Source organism: Cinclus cinclus, chromosome 5 (genome assembly GCF_963662255.1).
Source record: "Cinclus cinclus chromosome 5, bCinCin1.1, whole genome shotgun sequence".
Taxonomy (NCBI): domain Eukaryota; kingdom Metazoa; phylum Chordata; class Aves; order Passeriformes; family Cinclidae; genus Cinclus; species Cinclus cinclus.
The window spans coordinates 56,563,884-56,579,887 of NC_085050.1; the positions used below are offsets into that span (position 1 = coordinate 56,563,884).

The 16,004-nt window shown below is 44.9% G+C and overlaps 1 protein-coding gene and 1 pseudogene across 2 annotated transcripts in view; one reads left to right on the top strand and one right to left on the bottom strand.

Moving 5' to 3' along the window:
- Window positions 1-4,172, top strand: part of FAM13A (family with sequence similarity 13 member A) — a 115,252-nt gene extending 111,080 nt beyond the window's left edge. For both annotated transcript variants that reach the window (XM_062493013.1, XM_062493014.1), the window contains 3 exons: window positions 2,208-2,404; window positions 3,082-3,183; window positions 4,046-4,172. In XM_062493013.1, coding sequence (XP_062348997.1) covers window positions 2,208-2,404; window positions 3,082-3,183; window positions 4,046-4,172 — 426 coding nt within the window. The remainder of the gene's footprint in view (window positions 1-2,207; window positions 2,405-3,081; window positions 3,184-4,045) is intronic.
- Window positions 4,173-9,490: 5,318 nt separating this feature from the next.
- On the bottom strand, window positions 9,491-11,676 carry LOC134044579 (pre-mRNA-processing factor 6-like; annotated as a pseudogene).
- Window positions 11,677-16,004: the final 4,328 nt, after the last annotated feature.

The following is a 16,004-nucleotide window of genomic DNA, read 5'->3' on the forward strand; positions in this document are numbered from 1 at the left end:
TTGTGTATGAAGACCATTCTGGTTCAAGGTATAAATGTTGCTGCAGGTTTAAAGTGAGGTTCCTATGTGAGATTTTTTTAGGGGAAGGCCTTAGAGGGCCTTTTCTGTCGGAGTTCTGGTTGAGAATCCTTTTAATTCGCTCCTTTGTATTTAAGAGCAAAATTACTTCAGAGGTCTTGTGACAACCAGATGCAGTGTCTTGGCTCTCAGGTCTAAATGAAATTTCTACACTTTCTTTTGCTCCTGTGGCCTCCCATGGCAGGAGGGTAGCTCCTGAACTGCTTGCTGGCTCAGGCAGTGCCCTGATGTCTGCAGTGAGGCCAGACAGGCTCATGGGTGTCTGTGAAGAAAGCACCTTGCATCTGTCCTCAGGAGCAGCTTTGTCACACTGCTTATGGACATTGTCCCTTTGCTTTCTTTCCAAAAGTTCTCCCAGAAAAGGGCATGGGAGCTTCTCCTTTGCTGCCAGAGAGATTCCTCTAAAGCTGCTTTTGCTGCTTAGACTGACTTAGCAAATCCCCCTCCATGGCACAGCAGGATCTGTGTTCTCCTGCTGCAGCCCTTCCCAGGCTGGGCAGGGTGGCACTCCTGGGGACAGGGAAATGGCAGTGAAAGATGGTCTCCACTCCCCAGTTCAGCCTGGAGTTGTTGGCAGGGTTTAAGAGCAGTACATGGCTTCTGGTTTGTGCTTTCTGTTTAAACTGTAGAGTTGATGTCTGAAGAAATGGGTCTTGTCTAATCATGCTAAATATTGCTTCAAATTCCACAAGTTCCCCACAGATTTTCCTAAGATGTGTTTAAACTTCTCTATATCTTTTGTTATTATTGCTACTCAAAACGTCTTCCCAGATAATGTTTTCTTTACCCTCCAGCCTCAGCCTTGGTTGTAATTTTGAGCCTGTGGCTTTGCAGTGTATCATCATAGCCTAGAGCTTTAACTTAGAAAGAAAACTCTGGGCAAACTATAATTTAATTTAAATGTATGCATTTATAAATCACTGAGGGTTTAATGGGACTAAGCCAGGCCCTGGTGTTGCCTTCTCCCTTTTTACTTGAAATATGGAAGCAGACTCTTAGAAATAATTGAACGATTCACAAGGAACTACATGAAGAAACAAATCAAGAAGATGTCTGCTTTTTATCCCAGTGCTACAATATATTTTTGTCTTGAAGATTTCAGTGATATTAGCCCCCAAAAGCTTTTAAAGGTATTCATGTGCTTAGATCCTTCCTGGCTAGAGTTACATGGCTGTAAAATAAATATATTTATACACACATGCATACATATTTCAGAGATTTACTGTCCATGCTGGCATTTGCCAGTAGCCTCATTCGTTATATTAAGGTAGAAAACTGCCTTCTAGAAATGTCTCTGTACATAAGAGACTGGCCCTCATTCCCTGATAATTAAAATTATTTCTGGATAGTGTCACAGGACAAGCCCTACTTTTGAGAACACAGTGAACTGGTGAATATCAAGTGCAGCAGGGACTTTCAAATCTCACGCCTGTAAATTTTGGAAAAAAATTGGAACACAACCAGTTCATCAGTGTGCATTGAGGAAATGGGAAATTGCACTGTGCAGAGTTTCCAGTCCAGTTTTTAGTATATTCCAGCAAAATGGTCAGAGCTGATGTTTGAACACGTTAGCAGCAGCTGTACTTTTACAATCAATCGTATCCCACATTTGGGTAATTGTAAGACTCATTTGAGCTCACTGGTATCACTGCATGAGCATTTGAATTCAGCCATTAGAGAGAGCTGTTGAGCTGCATCTCTTGAGAGAAAATTCCACATTTTAACCTGGCAGTCTCTATGCTGGGAAATATTTTCAGGGAAATGCAGAGGGTGGCTGGTGTGCTTTGGACAATATGTATAACAACTGTAAATGTAACATTTACATCAGAATGCATAAACTAAACAAAGCAGCAGGTTGCTCTGAATCCCAGGTATTTTTTTCACTCAGTCCTGTCGCTCTGGGTCTCCTTAACCAATCTGAGTTTGTGGTGGCAATTTCTCTGTCATGCTTTGGTTCTAGGGTGTCTTTACTGATGGTCTTCTGGTGTCCTGTGCATTGCTTGGCAATTGAAGTGTTTGCTCTACCTTTCCACTTCTTGTTCCGAGTGCATGTGGTGAGAAGAGGAGCCCGTTCCTGAGAAGAGAAACAATAACCTGTCTTTGTGGGGGTGCTCTGTCCCTGTGTGTAGGAAGAAGAGGAGGGGTCTGAGGAGGACAGCAATGTGAAGCCGGACCTCACCATTACCATAAAAACAGATTTCAGTGTGCGCAGCTTCTTGGATCAACTAGAAGATGACGCTGATGGCTTTGTTTCCCCAGTGGATGATAAGATGCCATCTAGGAGCAGTCAGGATATGGGGCTTTCAAATCTCCATGAAGCATCCATGTATGTTGAATTCACAGGCAACTACAAAAAGTTATTTCTCGCTAAGATAGCATTTTATTTGTCAGAAAAGTGTCTAGAATTTTTTTTTTCTATTTATGATCTGAGCCAGAAGTTTTCACGTTTAATGTTTAAAGGCAATAGACCCTCATAGGAAAGGGTATGGGAAGAAACTACCTTGTCCTGATACTGACACTTAGCTTATACATCTTTGGATTGCATCACTAAACAGTAACTCCACCAGTGGCAAGCCTTTATCATGAAAACCTGGCACTCCAGAAGGTTTTTCATGTTTTGGAGAGGTCAAATGGAACTAGTTTTTCTAGTTCCAAGTCTGGTGCAAACACATGTAGTAGCCCTAAGTTGTGACCATTGAAATTGATCCTATAAAAGTCACCAAACCCAGACCCATCTGCAGGAGATAAGTTTCATAGAAGTTAGTGGTAAATTGTGAAGCGCACAGTTGACCTCCTTAGAGGTTGCAGCCTAAGACTATGATCATTTTGCTGAACTAAATTCACAGAGCATTTTGCTTCAAGTAATGTGAGGCTGCCAGAGCTGCTCGCAGGATCAGCTCCGTTGCTTGGCATACATACAACTAAACATCTGTAGTTTTACTGTATGTTTCCTGTTTTTATTGCATACATATGGATAATCTCATTTATCTTTAAACCCAACAGCCCTGAACTGTTAGAGCAGCTTCAAGAAGTCAGGGAAGAGAAAAAGCGAATCAGAAAAAAATTGAGAGACTTTGAAGACAACTTTTTCCGACAAAATGGAAGGTAACAATTTCTCAGCTGTCTTGCTGTTCTTCAGCTATTTTTAATCTGTTTTGCATCTGCAAAGATCTCCAAATATGCAAAGTTTCCAGAATTCAGTATTATGTATTTCTTCTTCTCAATCATCATCATTGCTTTACCCACATTCAGAATGGCGGAAGTTTAGTGTTAAAGTAACTAGTTTTTTTTCCCCAGTGATTTCTGTCCTGTTCTTGCTTGTCTGTGAGGTGTTCAGACACTGGTTTCATCAAGTATTTCTGCTTTAGTGCAACTGGTTTTACTGTTTTAAGAAAATGTCCCTCATTAATGAGTTGATAGAATGTTTGCATATATTTATACTCTTAAATTATCTTGTCTGTTTCTTGCCACCAGCCATCATCCTTAGGGGATTTTGTAAAATCACTGAAAACCAAAAATTTTCCTGTAAGCCAAGAACAATCTGATCTGATCTTTCTTTTTGTCAGTGTGCCTCTTTGTGTAAGTGCTGTGGTGCCAAGCCAGGGGAGGCTGTATTTTATTTTGCCAGACTCACGGGCTGACGCTCAGATGGTTCCTGAAGTGTTTTGCAGCTGTTGTGCAGAGCTGGTGGTTTCAGAGAAGCAAGATATGTTTCAAGTAGAATTTTGCATTTGAAACTGTGGTGTTGTGTTCAGCTTCAGCACACAAGTAACCCACAGTTTGATGGAGCAGCTTGTTTGCCCCCTTGTTTTTTTTATCTCTCAAAGTATAAACGTTTTGGTCTTGTTCCCTGATGAGGAGTGGAGGAGAGGAGCTGCTTTGTAGATCTTGGTGGTGGACAGAGGGAGGCTGCTGAGGGAGGCTTCCTGTTACAGAAATCTTCATGGTCTGCTTTCACTCCCACTAGGAATGTGCAGAAAGAAGACCGCACTCCCATGGCTGAAGAGTACAATGAATACAAGCAGGTTAAGGCCAAGCTGAGGCTGCTGGAAGTCCTGATCAGTAAGAGAGATACTAGCTCCAAGATCATGTAAAGGAGGAGATTGTTTTTGCCAATAAACAAAGAGGAGAGAGCACCAAACGGACAAATGCATGAAGTGGATGCAGCGGGGGCCTGACTGGGAGAGCTGAGGAGCTCCCTGGGAACTGAAAGGTCATTCCCAGAGGTGGGAGAGGGATGAAAGGTGGATTTCTGTCACTCTCTACATTTGCTGTTGCCCACTGTTTCTCCAGGCCTGATGTCCAAAATGGAGTTTGCCAGTGTAGGGGACACAATGCTGCGCTCAGTGACTGCACTGAAGGGATCCTTCTGTACTGATTTGCTTACAGATCCTGTAATATTTAGAATATCTAAGCCAGCCGTGCTGTTATTTTTTTTTCCACAGGATATTATAGCAAGAGGCAAAATAGGATTAATAGTAATGAAATCATCAAATAGCTTCTACTTGAGTTGAGCAGACAAGTGTCCTGACCATTTTCATATTAAGGCACAGGTCAGGCAGCACCATGACTGTTCTCTTGTAGCTACAGTAAAGATTTGCTCAGACTTTTGACCTGTTTGGAGTCCAGCATCTTCTGTTGCTCTAGAGAGAGAAACGCTCTGATAATCTCCTGGTCATCAGACAGAGCTGGTGTGAGTTGCAGTTTTGCCCAGGCTTGAGTTGGGTTTTCTTCCCACATTCTGATGGCCAATTCAACCTAAGTAGAAGGAAGTACCTGTATGTTTGGGATAGTAAAGAAGAGGAGTCATGCAGCCAGGTACTTACCAGTTTGTTCTGCTTGGAGAGTGATACTGAGACCTTCTGACCAGGTTTGGGCAACAGGGAAGAGAAGAGGCTTTAAAAATTTTTAAGTCATAATCCCTTGGGATTTTGGTTGTTGGTTAAATATCTGGTGTCAAATATGTGGTAGATATCTGGAAGACCCACCCCATTAGTATGTGTGCTACATTGTGGTACAGACACATGAGCCCAAGCTGAACAGTCCACACAGGTGTCCCACAAACTCACTCACCTAAATTTTCTTCTTCTGTGCACATCACTCCTGTGTGGGCTGTAGCAGCAACACTGATGGTGACAGCAGAGGATGGGCTTTTCTTCCCAGTGTAGGAGGGGTATGGCAGTACAGAGAATACCGCAGGGAACTGAGTGCATGGAGCTGTACTCTACCTGTGGGAAGGGCACCTGTCTCGAATGCAAGGTTTGACAATTTACTGTTTCCAAATTCGTTTATAACTTTCAGAAAGGAATGTCCTGGGACACCTGATTCAGGTGCTCATGTCAAACAGGTGCTGCCTGAAGGGGAGAAAGGCCCCAAGTTCAGGGACATCACGTCACTGGGGGCTCACAGTTCTACCATCCTGGGACACCTGGGCTCACTCTCCCACTCAAGAGGCTTATGTGCACCCCTTGGTCTGCCCTGAGCCAGGCTCCACCCTGGTACCCAAGGGAGGGCACCTCTGTAATGCTTTCTTCAGCTCCCCAGGGGATCATTGCCAGTGTACAGAAGCCAAATAGCCAAGAAGAAATTCAGTGTTGATTGTAGCCAGGCCTCATGCATGTCACACCAGAGGAGCCAAGAGGACTCCCAGAACAACTTCTCCCCCCTCCTTTTTATTAAGGGCAAGTGGGCTCACAAATACTTGTATTTGGGTTGTGGTACTTAGATTTATCCCATTTCACTTGCCATGTGTGCTGTGTGTGTTCTTGCCAAAATTGCTGCTGTTTTGGTCTCTTCAGGATCCCTTGAACTCTTCCAAAGGCGGCCATGGGCTGTACATGACCTTTGCTCTAGTCAGGGTGGGTGTCCTGGTTTAGGGCAAATTCCCTCAACTGGTTTGGGAAAATACTTCCTTGGAGTAAAGTGGAAAAAACTGTTTATTTAACAAGCAAAGCACCCACAAACATAAAAAAATAACAATACCAAACAATAAAATCTCTTGTTCTGAAGAGATGGCAAGTTCAGAAAGTTCTTTTCGTGGGGCGTAGCTCAGCTTGCTGGCACTGGAATGCCAAATCCCAGCCCTGGTGGGCCACAGGTGTGAGCTCCTGGTGTTCTGAGATTGTGGTCCAGAGCAATTTTGAACAGTTCCAAGAAAAGGAAAAGCCACAGTCCAGGGAATTTCTCTGCCTCAGCTAGCTAAAAACTAAGTAAAAAGCAAAAGAGAGCTCTGTTCTGCTGTCCGTGCTGCAGACAGTGCAGTCTAGGAGCAGGAATGCGTGGGACCGAGTGCAGTTTGTGAAAACAATCTGAGTGCTTCTGTCCTCTCCTTTGCTCTTGGAACCAGCCTGAAAATGTAGAACTTAATATCCAGCAGAAACAGAACAGAGAGTTGGGGATACAAGCATCATATAGTCACTCCAGGACATGGGGTAAGGCAGAGATGTGTATTCGTGAAAGCACTTGGGATGGGGACTCAAAGAATGGTTTGGTTTTTTATTGGTTGCAGAAATGCCTGTTCCATATGAAACCAGCAAAGACTGAATTTTGTATTTCCACATAGTCCAGAGTGCTGACCTTGGGCTTGGCTTTTCAGAGATGTTGAGTTCACATTTCCTGAGATGTGATCTCCTCTGGTCCTTGGGGTATGCTAACTGAACTGACAGATTGGCTCAAAAAGTGCTTTGAATGGAAGCCTGAGCAGGGTAAACCCCTATCCAAACACAGGGCAGGACAGGAAGCCAGAGCTGTGCCTTTGCCTGCTCCTGTGGGCTCTTCCTCATTGTCAGCTCTCCATAGTTATTTTAAGGAAAGCAGCTGAGCCAAACTGGCTGCCATGTAAGTCTGCTGGAAGAGTGGAATGAGAAAGAATGCTGGGTTACCAAAAGGTCCTTAGCACTGGCTCATTTTTATATTGTTCAGGCTCAGTACAAGAAAGCAAAAGCCTGGATGGTATGTGCCTTAAACTGGCCTGTCTTTGGGATGTTGCTGAATTAAAATGGAGTAAAGCCAGTGTGCTTTGCTGAATCTGGGCCTGGATACCTTTAAATGGATGGGAAAAGACATTTCTGTTCTTTTTCATAATCATTCATTTTTTCAGTGGGTCAAGGCTTCCCAGGAGTGCGTTTTCTCTGCTTATTTTTAAAAACCTGTTTGCACTGTGTACTGATAAATTATCTGTTCTGCTGGTGTTGGGGTTTTGGTTTGTTCTTTTTGTTCCTTTTGACTTAGAAGTTTTCCCCATAAATTACTAGGAAACACTAACGACTGAGTACTTCAGAAAAACAAAAAGAAGTGGCCAAGCTCAGGGGAGGAGGGCATTTGGTTGCAATTCTCTTACTTGGGAGTTTCTCTCCAAGGGGCAGAGATACCATAGCACAGGAATGAGGCAGGTAAAAAACTGGGCTGGGGCAGCTGCTGGCTCTCTCTTAGCTTCAGAGGACGACAGTTGGAGCTGCTGCTTGGGGAATTGGCTGCTCCTGCTGCCGCTTTCCTGGCAACCTCTCCCGGCTCTGCTCCAGTCCCTGCTCTGGTCCCATTTCGGTCTCACCTCAGACAAGAAGCGGCAGCCATTCCTGCACATGCCTGCAACCCTGGGCTACGTGCCAGAGCTGGGCCAGAGCCACAGGTTTCACCACCTGCTCTGATACCGACTCTGCCCACGATGACCCCATGGATGACTAGCACACCCCACTGGGCAAGAGAGCTGTGGGGGACCAGATGAAGAAGACCCAGACAGCAGATGATAACAGTGGGGATTTGAATGACATCAACTATGATGAGTCCATTTTTTTTTTTTGTTAGAAAACAAAGGGAAAAAAAAGCAATATTTTATACATATTCTCCAACAAGTAATAAGGGAGTTTCTCCTCCCACTAAATACATGGGATAACACACATCCACATACCTGGATACAACTGCTATAGCTTCAGGTGTAAGACGGTACAGCTTCTCATACTATGATCACAAGAAAGTCTGGAGGTTGGGGTAAAAATAGTGCACATCATACATGTGGAAAATTGAACCCAGTGTACAGAGGATCCCAGACACAAAGCTTTCCTTCTCTTGAGTTTGCTTTTTCCTATCTGCACTTGGAGGGAGCCATCCCGAACTTAGCAGCCACAGGCAGTCATAGCTGTGTAACAGCATAGTCTCCTAACAGCTCTAAATAAATGTTCTTCCTTCAAAAGAGCTTTCAGGGACTTCTGAGTTTTGCATTGTTACTTTAAACCACCGCTGTGCTTAATGAACTCGGACACCTAAAAGAATAAGCTTTACTATATACATTTAAAAATTGTGGAAAAATTCTCTAAAAATATGCTTTTGAATTTGACAAGATACTCCAGCTGCTCAGGTTGGAGGAACACCTCCAAGCTGTGCAGCAGCTTGTTAGCAGAGACCAAACTAAAGCACCTAACGAAGAGGACCCAGCTGAGACTTTTCCCTGTGCTGCTGGGCTGCTCCCTAAACTCCACCCATCTCCTTCTAGGGCACTCTGTGTATTCCAACAGCAATAACCCAGATCTGCTGTCAGGGAACTAACATCAGATAGGCTGAACACTAAAGGGGGACAGGGAACACAGTTGGGGCCAAGAATAGATGGACTTCCATGTGTCAGAATCCATACAAGCGCTAATTAAAGTTTGTGTTTGCAGCGGGGGCATCAGGAAACAAGATGGAAATGCCAACAGCACCTCACAAGACTGCTCCTGTTTCCTATGTGACACCAGCTACAATATTCCCATGTGCCACAGAGGCTGATGGCCATGCTGGGGAAAGAAGGAAGCTGCTTTTCTTTCTGGGAGAAAGCTCTTTCTTATCATCATCCATGTCCTGTCCTTGGTTTGAAAGACAGGTGCCCGCTAAGGAAGGCAGGAGCCTCCCTTGGAAATGAAAACGTGAACCCCTGCCTCCAAATTATTATAATTTTGAAATTAAGGGGCTCTTAAGCAAAGCTATTAGGATAGGAATGGCAGTTCTTTACTAGTGTATATAATAAAGCAAACAAACAACAACAACTCTGGAATTAACAACAAACAGAACAGGAACTCGGTTCAGCCCTGTTGGCCGCAGGCAGGTTCCCTTTGGCGCAGTTCCCGTCACAGCCAGCAGGGGGCGCTGGTGGCTCCGGGCAGGGCAGGTGCGCTGATTCCCCCGTGCCTGCAGGGGGCGCTGTGGGGCGGGCTCGGGGAGCACGCGGTGATGGCGGCCGGGCCCGGCCGGGAAGGGATGGAAAAGAGAGGATTTGCTTCATGAACCATGGGGCAGTGTCGGTCCTAGTGCCTCCAGCAGGATGCTTGGCAACAGCAAGCTGGGCAGAAGGAATGAACAAAAATCCCAGGGTGTTAGACAAGATGTATCAGAAGGTCCAGAGCTGTGGCTGGAACCGCAGGGTGTCTCGGCAGGCAGGGGTGCGGGGCTGCAGTGCAGCGAAAGCTTGGAGCAGTGCTAAAGAAACAGCGGGGCAAGGACGGCGGCAGCCTGGCTCCCAGCAGGGCAGAGAGAGGCAGCCTCAGGGTCCCAGGCACCTGAGTAGATGGGGATAGGTCCCTCTCTCAGTGAGGTAGGTGTTAATAAGGTCCCAGTTCAGTGGCTCACCCCACGGCAGAAGCAGCAGCTCTGGGCTGGGCTCCAGCGCCAGCAGCCTCCTTGCTCTTTCATACTCATTGTTCTCTGACTCGAGCTTCATGGCAGCCAGCCAGATCTCCTTATTGTTGGGGTTGGCCTGGGAAGCCAGGGCTAAGATCCTTCTGGCTGCTGGCACATCTCCCACCAGCCACTTGGATTTGGCTCCCATGAGCCACAGCACATCTGCTTTGGGACAGTAGCTAACAGCTCTCTGCAAAAGAACCTCTAAGGGTTCTCTGGTTCCATGGCTCTTTTCAAATTAAACTGCTCACAGCCACACACTGTTGTTCAGGAAAACTTGCAAGACATAGGCATAAATAATGGCTCAGGCACACTCCAGGGCATTATGAGCAACACAACTGTCTGTATCTTCCATCCACAATGTGTTTCCAATCTTCTTTGTCAATCCCAATCCTCATCACAGCTCTCATGATTGCCTGGCATGAGGCCACATTTCCAGCTTTACCACATTCCTCAGCATCCTGTATCCACTGCTACCTGTTGATTTCCACACCGTTAGCCCTAAGAGATGTGATGGCTCTGTCAATGACATTCTCCACCATCTGGGTATTTCCACTGGCTTCCTCCAGTTTGGCAGCAGTAATCCAGATGTGATGATCCATCAGGATATTCTCCTGGGCTTTGTTAAGGTCTTTCCAAGCATTCTCATATGTCTGCAGCCTTGCCAGTGCCAGCCACAGTTCAATAGTGGTGGGACAGGACTCCTCAGCCTGGCTCAGCATGATCCTGGCATGCTCAGGTTCCTCCAGCTCCACAGCTGCTTTTCACAAATGCTCCAAGTTTGGAACATGCTCAAGGGCCTTTGTAAGGACAGGTTTCTTGGCACAGATGTCGGTCTCCAGCTCTGCTGCTCTGATATAGATCCTCACAGGCTGTGGCAGGTACCGCACAGCCTGGGCCATAACAGCCTTGGGTGTATCTCCAGTCTGAAGCTGAGCGGCTTCCAACCAAACATCTTCACTCTTGGGGCAGATCTCTGTTCCTTTCATGATGAGGTTTCCAGCCACCTGGAGTTTGCCAGTGACCTCCTCCAGTAGGGCTGATGCTATGCAGGCTGGTGGATGGTGAGGATTGGTCTCTTGGACAGATTTCAGGAGCAAATGGGCTATTTTTGATATCATTGATATCTCCTCAATGTGTGGGAATCATGGAATTCAAGTCTGTCAAATATCCTTTTGGGTCCACTGCAGTCTGGCCACTCACAGAGTCTGACGCCTGGCTTAGCCTCATATCCATCAAGGTGTTCCTGACTTGGCCAATCTTCCTCATATCCAATTCATCTGTCCCTAGGTGTCATCAAGCCTGGTGTCGTTCCTCCTGGGTATGGAGTATTCAGTCCACCAAATTGTGTCTGGGTCCATGGAAGTGTGATTCTCCTGACTGCAAATGCTCTGCAAAGAAGCTGTTGGGGACAGGAGTCAGCTTCTCGTACTGAGGATTCCTGTGCCGCTTGTTCCTTGCATCCCAAGCCTCAGGAATACTCACCCACTCTTCCTCAGTAACCTCCACTTATTTCAAGTCTGAGAACTGCTGTTGAATTTTGGGTTGCTCCATATGGTACTTTTCTATTTCCTCTTTTTTTTTATATTGTTCCCTCCTTTCTTTCCTGCATTCATCCATCCTCTTACCCAAAGCTGCATAAATGGCATCTACTTCTTCATCATCTTTTTCATACAGGCCACTTGAGAACAGGCTCCCAGCGTAGCCATTGAACTCATCATAGTTGGTGTCATTCAAATCCCCATTGTCATCATCTGCTGTCTGGGTGTTCTTCTGGTCTCCCACAGTTCTCTTACCTGGTGGGGCGTGCCGGTCGTCCACGGGGTCATTGACATCGTGGGCAGGGCCGATATCAGAGCGGGTGGTAAAACCTGTGGCTCCATGGCCTAGCCCGGGCACATAGCCCAGGGGTGTGGCCTTGCCCAGGAATGTCTGCTTCTTCTTGTTCATGATGGCTGTGGTGAGGCGAGACCAAAACAGAACTGGAGGAGGGAAACTGGAGCAGGGACCGGGAGAGGTGGCCGGGAAAGTGGCGGCAGGAGCAGCCAATTCCTTTCCTCAAGCAGCAGCTCCGACCATCCTCCTCCAAAGCTGAGAGAGAGCCAGCAGTGCCCCATCCCAATCTTTTACCTGAGGGACAGGTTTACTAGTTCTTGTGGAATCTCTGTCCCTTGGAGAGAAACTCCCAAGTAAGAGAAGTGTGACCAGATGCCCTCCTCTCCTGAGCTTGGCCACTTCTGTTTTTCTGAAGTACCCAGTCATTAGTGTTTCCTAGTAACTTATGGGAAAAAATTCTCTAAGTAAAAAGGAACAAAAGGAAAGAAACCTAAGCCCCTGTGATAGTTTGAAAGAAAACCAATGGGGGATCCCAAGTCAGAACTACCATTTGGTAGGAAAATTAAAATAAAACCCAGTAGTACAAAAACGCTGACAGAATCAGAATACAACCTGACACCCAGTCAGTTGGGGTGTTGGTAGCAGTCCCATTAAATGGTGGATGCAGTGCTCCTGCAGGGACAGATGTGATTCTGTTGAAGCAGTGGTCCTGTAGAAGGCTGCAGTTTTCCTCTGAAGGTCCACTGACGATGTGGAAACGTCCGGTTTTCCTCTGGAATCCAGTGGGAAAAGGCTGCTTTGGTCTTCCAAATCTCATTTTTTATCTAGGTAGGAAAGGCTTGGCTCCTCCCCCTGGCTGGAGCATTTCCCAGTGGGATGATGTAATCTTACCAGTCATGCAGTGGGACTCAATGGCCCATTAACAGAAGATATCTCCCTGGAGGAAGGATGGGTTGTGGAAAAGACAAAGAACACTGCCCCACGTGATTTTTAACAGATGGCCCATTAAAAGGAGATCTCCTCCCCCCCCCAGATAAAGATCACTGCCCCACTTGGTTTCAACATATGGTGATAGAATACATACTTTTGGTTACATCTTGCAGTGCAGCCTAAGACACCCCCAATATCTGGGCTTTTCCCCTGACAAATCCTGATAAATTATATGTAGGGAAAAGTCCATTTTTTTTTTAAACTGATGAGATTGTAGCATTTTCTGATGCTTAGTTATTGCTGTTTACATGGTATATTGATAGAATTTCAGATAGTTTCTGTGAAATCTAAGTACAGTTATGCACTTTAGAGAGTTTATTTTTGAACTTTGAAAACTAAAAGTAATAAAACCTATTAATGGAGAATGTACATAAAAAGAAAAAAAAAAAAAGAAACGCACCCAAACATCTCTCTTTTTGAACTGTTCTTGTCAATTCCTTTCCCATAGCAAAAACAAAGCAAAACTTCCACTGCCTTCTTATGAAGGGAACTGCTAGAAAAGCTTATCAGGGAGAAGTGAATTTTAAAATTCCAGTCCTGGAAATACATGTAGCAGTGCTGAACTTTGTGCTGGATTTGCAGATGCCGTGACTCCCTTCTCCCAAATCTGTGCAGGAGGAGGACTGCTAAACAATAAAACATTTTCTTTATCTCCCACAGCTGATTTGACTTCACATTGACCACAAATAGCCAGAAATTATGTTTGCCCCACCACACCAATCAATCCAAGCAACAGCTGTGCATTTTGTTTGATGATTTGTGTGTGCCAACATCAATGAATATTGACTGGAAAACATTAAATACAAGACTGCTTTTTAAAAGGTGTGAAGTATTGTACAAAATTGTACTTCATGTGATATAAATAAGCTGTTTAGTGTAAGACAACCTCTTTCCATATCATTAGAACAAAGCTGTCTGCTGTAGGATGGCAGTAGGGTCTGTTGGGCTTCCCATCCACAGGGGCTGCCTCAGACACGTGTCTGTGTTACCACACTGTGGTATAATAAATCATAAAAGTAAATGCTGGCCGTGAACAGATTGTGCACAAAAGATGATTGCAGGAGTGAAAGATAGAGGGAAAATTTATCATTCTAACAAGTTGCATTTGGTTTTATTCTGTTTACTCCTGAGTAAACAGTTGAATAATGGATGTTTCTGTTAATGGTGGTGAAATTAAAGCATTTTTGTTTTAATCATTCTGCTGATATATCAGTTATTATTTTTGGCGTGTGCAAGTTTCAGAGGGTAAGTGCTGCCAGCCATCCTCCAAGTGCTGCCAGCCATCCTCCAGCCTGAGGAGCCATCTTTGGAGCTGTTGGCAAAGTCAGTGATTGCTGCTGCCAAAGTGAAAGCTGGGCAACCACACCAAAACTATTACAGTGTGAGAGGGAAAAAAAAAAAAAGTCTCCAGGGATCCAACACCTGGAGAAGTACAAAGTAACCCACAGCTGGTAGAAGGGGACTAAATGGAGCAGAGTGGACCTGGTGTAGCATAATTAGTTGTTCTGATGGTGCAGCAGGATTTCCTGGGCTCCTCCTGTTTCTCCCTCAGGTGCTCACTAAGGTTTTGGTGCCTTTGACTGCCACAGCATGTGGTGTCAGAAGCCCCTTTGCTTGGGGTGGAAGACACAGGAATTGGCTCAGAGTCCAAATTGGACATCCCACTCCACCCCCCCCACTGTGTGTCTTGGTGCCCTACATTTAGAAGATTCATAGAAAAAGCTCTTGCCCTCGGAGATTGGAGTGGGTTGATATCTCCAGCTCTGGGAGAGCCAAGTGTCACCAATCTGCATGGTCACTCACAGCATGGAGTGGAACACTTGCTGGACCTTGTATGGTCAGCAAGTGTATGATCCTTGTGCTTCCCTTTGGACACCTGCATGCAGGGAACCAGCTCCTTGAATAATGGATATGTATATGCATCAAACACTACATAGTTTTGCAGAGTGCAGAAGCCAGTACCAGGGTAGGTGTGGGTAACTGACTGAAAAAAAAAAAAAAATTAATAATCCATTTTTTTCAGACTGCATTTGGTGTACAACAGCAACTTGGGAATACATGCCCTAGCTAATGACACCTCTGTGACTCTGGGCTCGGGTCTCTCTTTATGATTTATGTAAGCAACTTCAAATTGAATCGATGGTGTCCTTTTAAACATAAATGGATTGAAAAACATTATGTGTACACTTTGTATTTTGTATAAAACAAAAAAATATTACTATTTTGACTGCAGGTGTTTGGTGAGAGCTTCTGTTCTGTGTGGGATGCTGCCAAAGATGGCTCAGCTCAATAAAGTGGCTCATAAAGTCCTCAACAGCCCTGGCCCCTCCTGCCTCCTCCTCCTCAGCTGAACAGGGCTGACATTTGCTACTGGAAAAGAGATGTGTGATGTATAAATATAAATACACACGTATTTTGCATTCATGTAGTATATAAAACATATACACACACCCCTGTAGTGCAATATATTATCTACAGCAATGCAACACACTATATACAAAATACAGACTATATACACTAGATACAACAGCAGCTAGACCTTACACAGTAATACAGGTCACACAGTAATGTGCACACATTACATTGTATATAAGAGGATATGTGCATATTCCTGTGAATACATATGATCCATCCACCTAAACATAAATAAATGCGTGCAATATATGTGTCTAACCACATAAGCATTAATGGAATGGTCTTGAGTGCAAGCTTTTCTGTGAAGGACTTCCCTTTGTCTGAAATGCGACAGGGGGAAAGGCAGTGCTGGTGCCTGGAGCAGCCTCTCCTTTGCTTCCCGAGATGGAAAGGCAGCCACTCCATCAGAATTAAACATCAAATTTATTGCATAATACTGTACTATGTACACACACATCGAAAATAAACATTTGATATAATTGTATATTTGTCTTCAATGCTGCATTAGAAAGAGGCTGGGGGTCTCTCGATGTAGCCCACAGCTTGTCTTTAAAAAAAAACAAAAAAAACCAAACAAACCCAGAAGCCTAAAACCTTTTGTTACGAGGTGCAAAGTTCAATACTGTAAATTGAACATGGTGCATAAATACTATGTCCTAGTAACAAGTCAATGTCAAAACCACCCTAGGCTTAAAGTGAGATTTACATCAAGATCGGAAAAATGGCAGGGGAGAAGGGAGAAAAATAATTCAAACTTCACTTAATGGGGCAGTGAGACTGAGGAAAAGAGGACAAAAGCTCTCCAATCATACAAGATAGATTTAGGTAGTGATTTTTCTACATTTTCAGTCTAATTCATACAGATTGTCCTTCAGGCCCCCTGGCAAAACAGCTGCCAAGTGAGAGGGCTGGTCTCAAACAGCAAAGTAAAGTAAGCCTAACTGCACAGATCAAACCAATCTCCAGATAGGGTGCTATCACCCAAATGGGGATCTTCTTCTCCTTTCTTTGACCTGACCTGATGAGACTGGAGACAT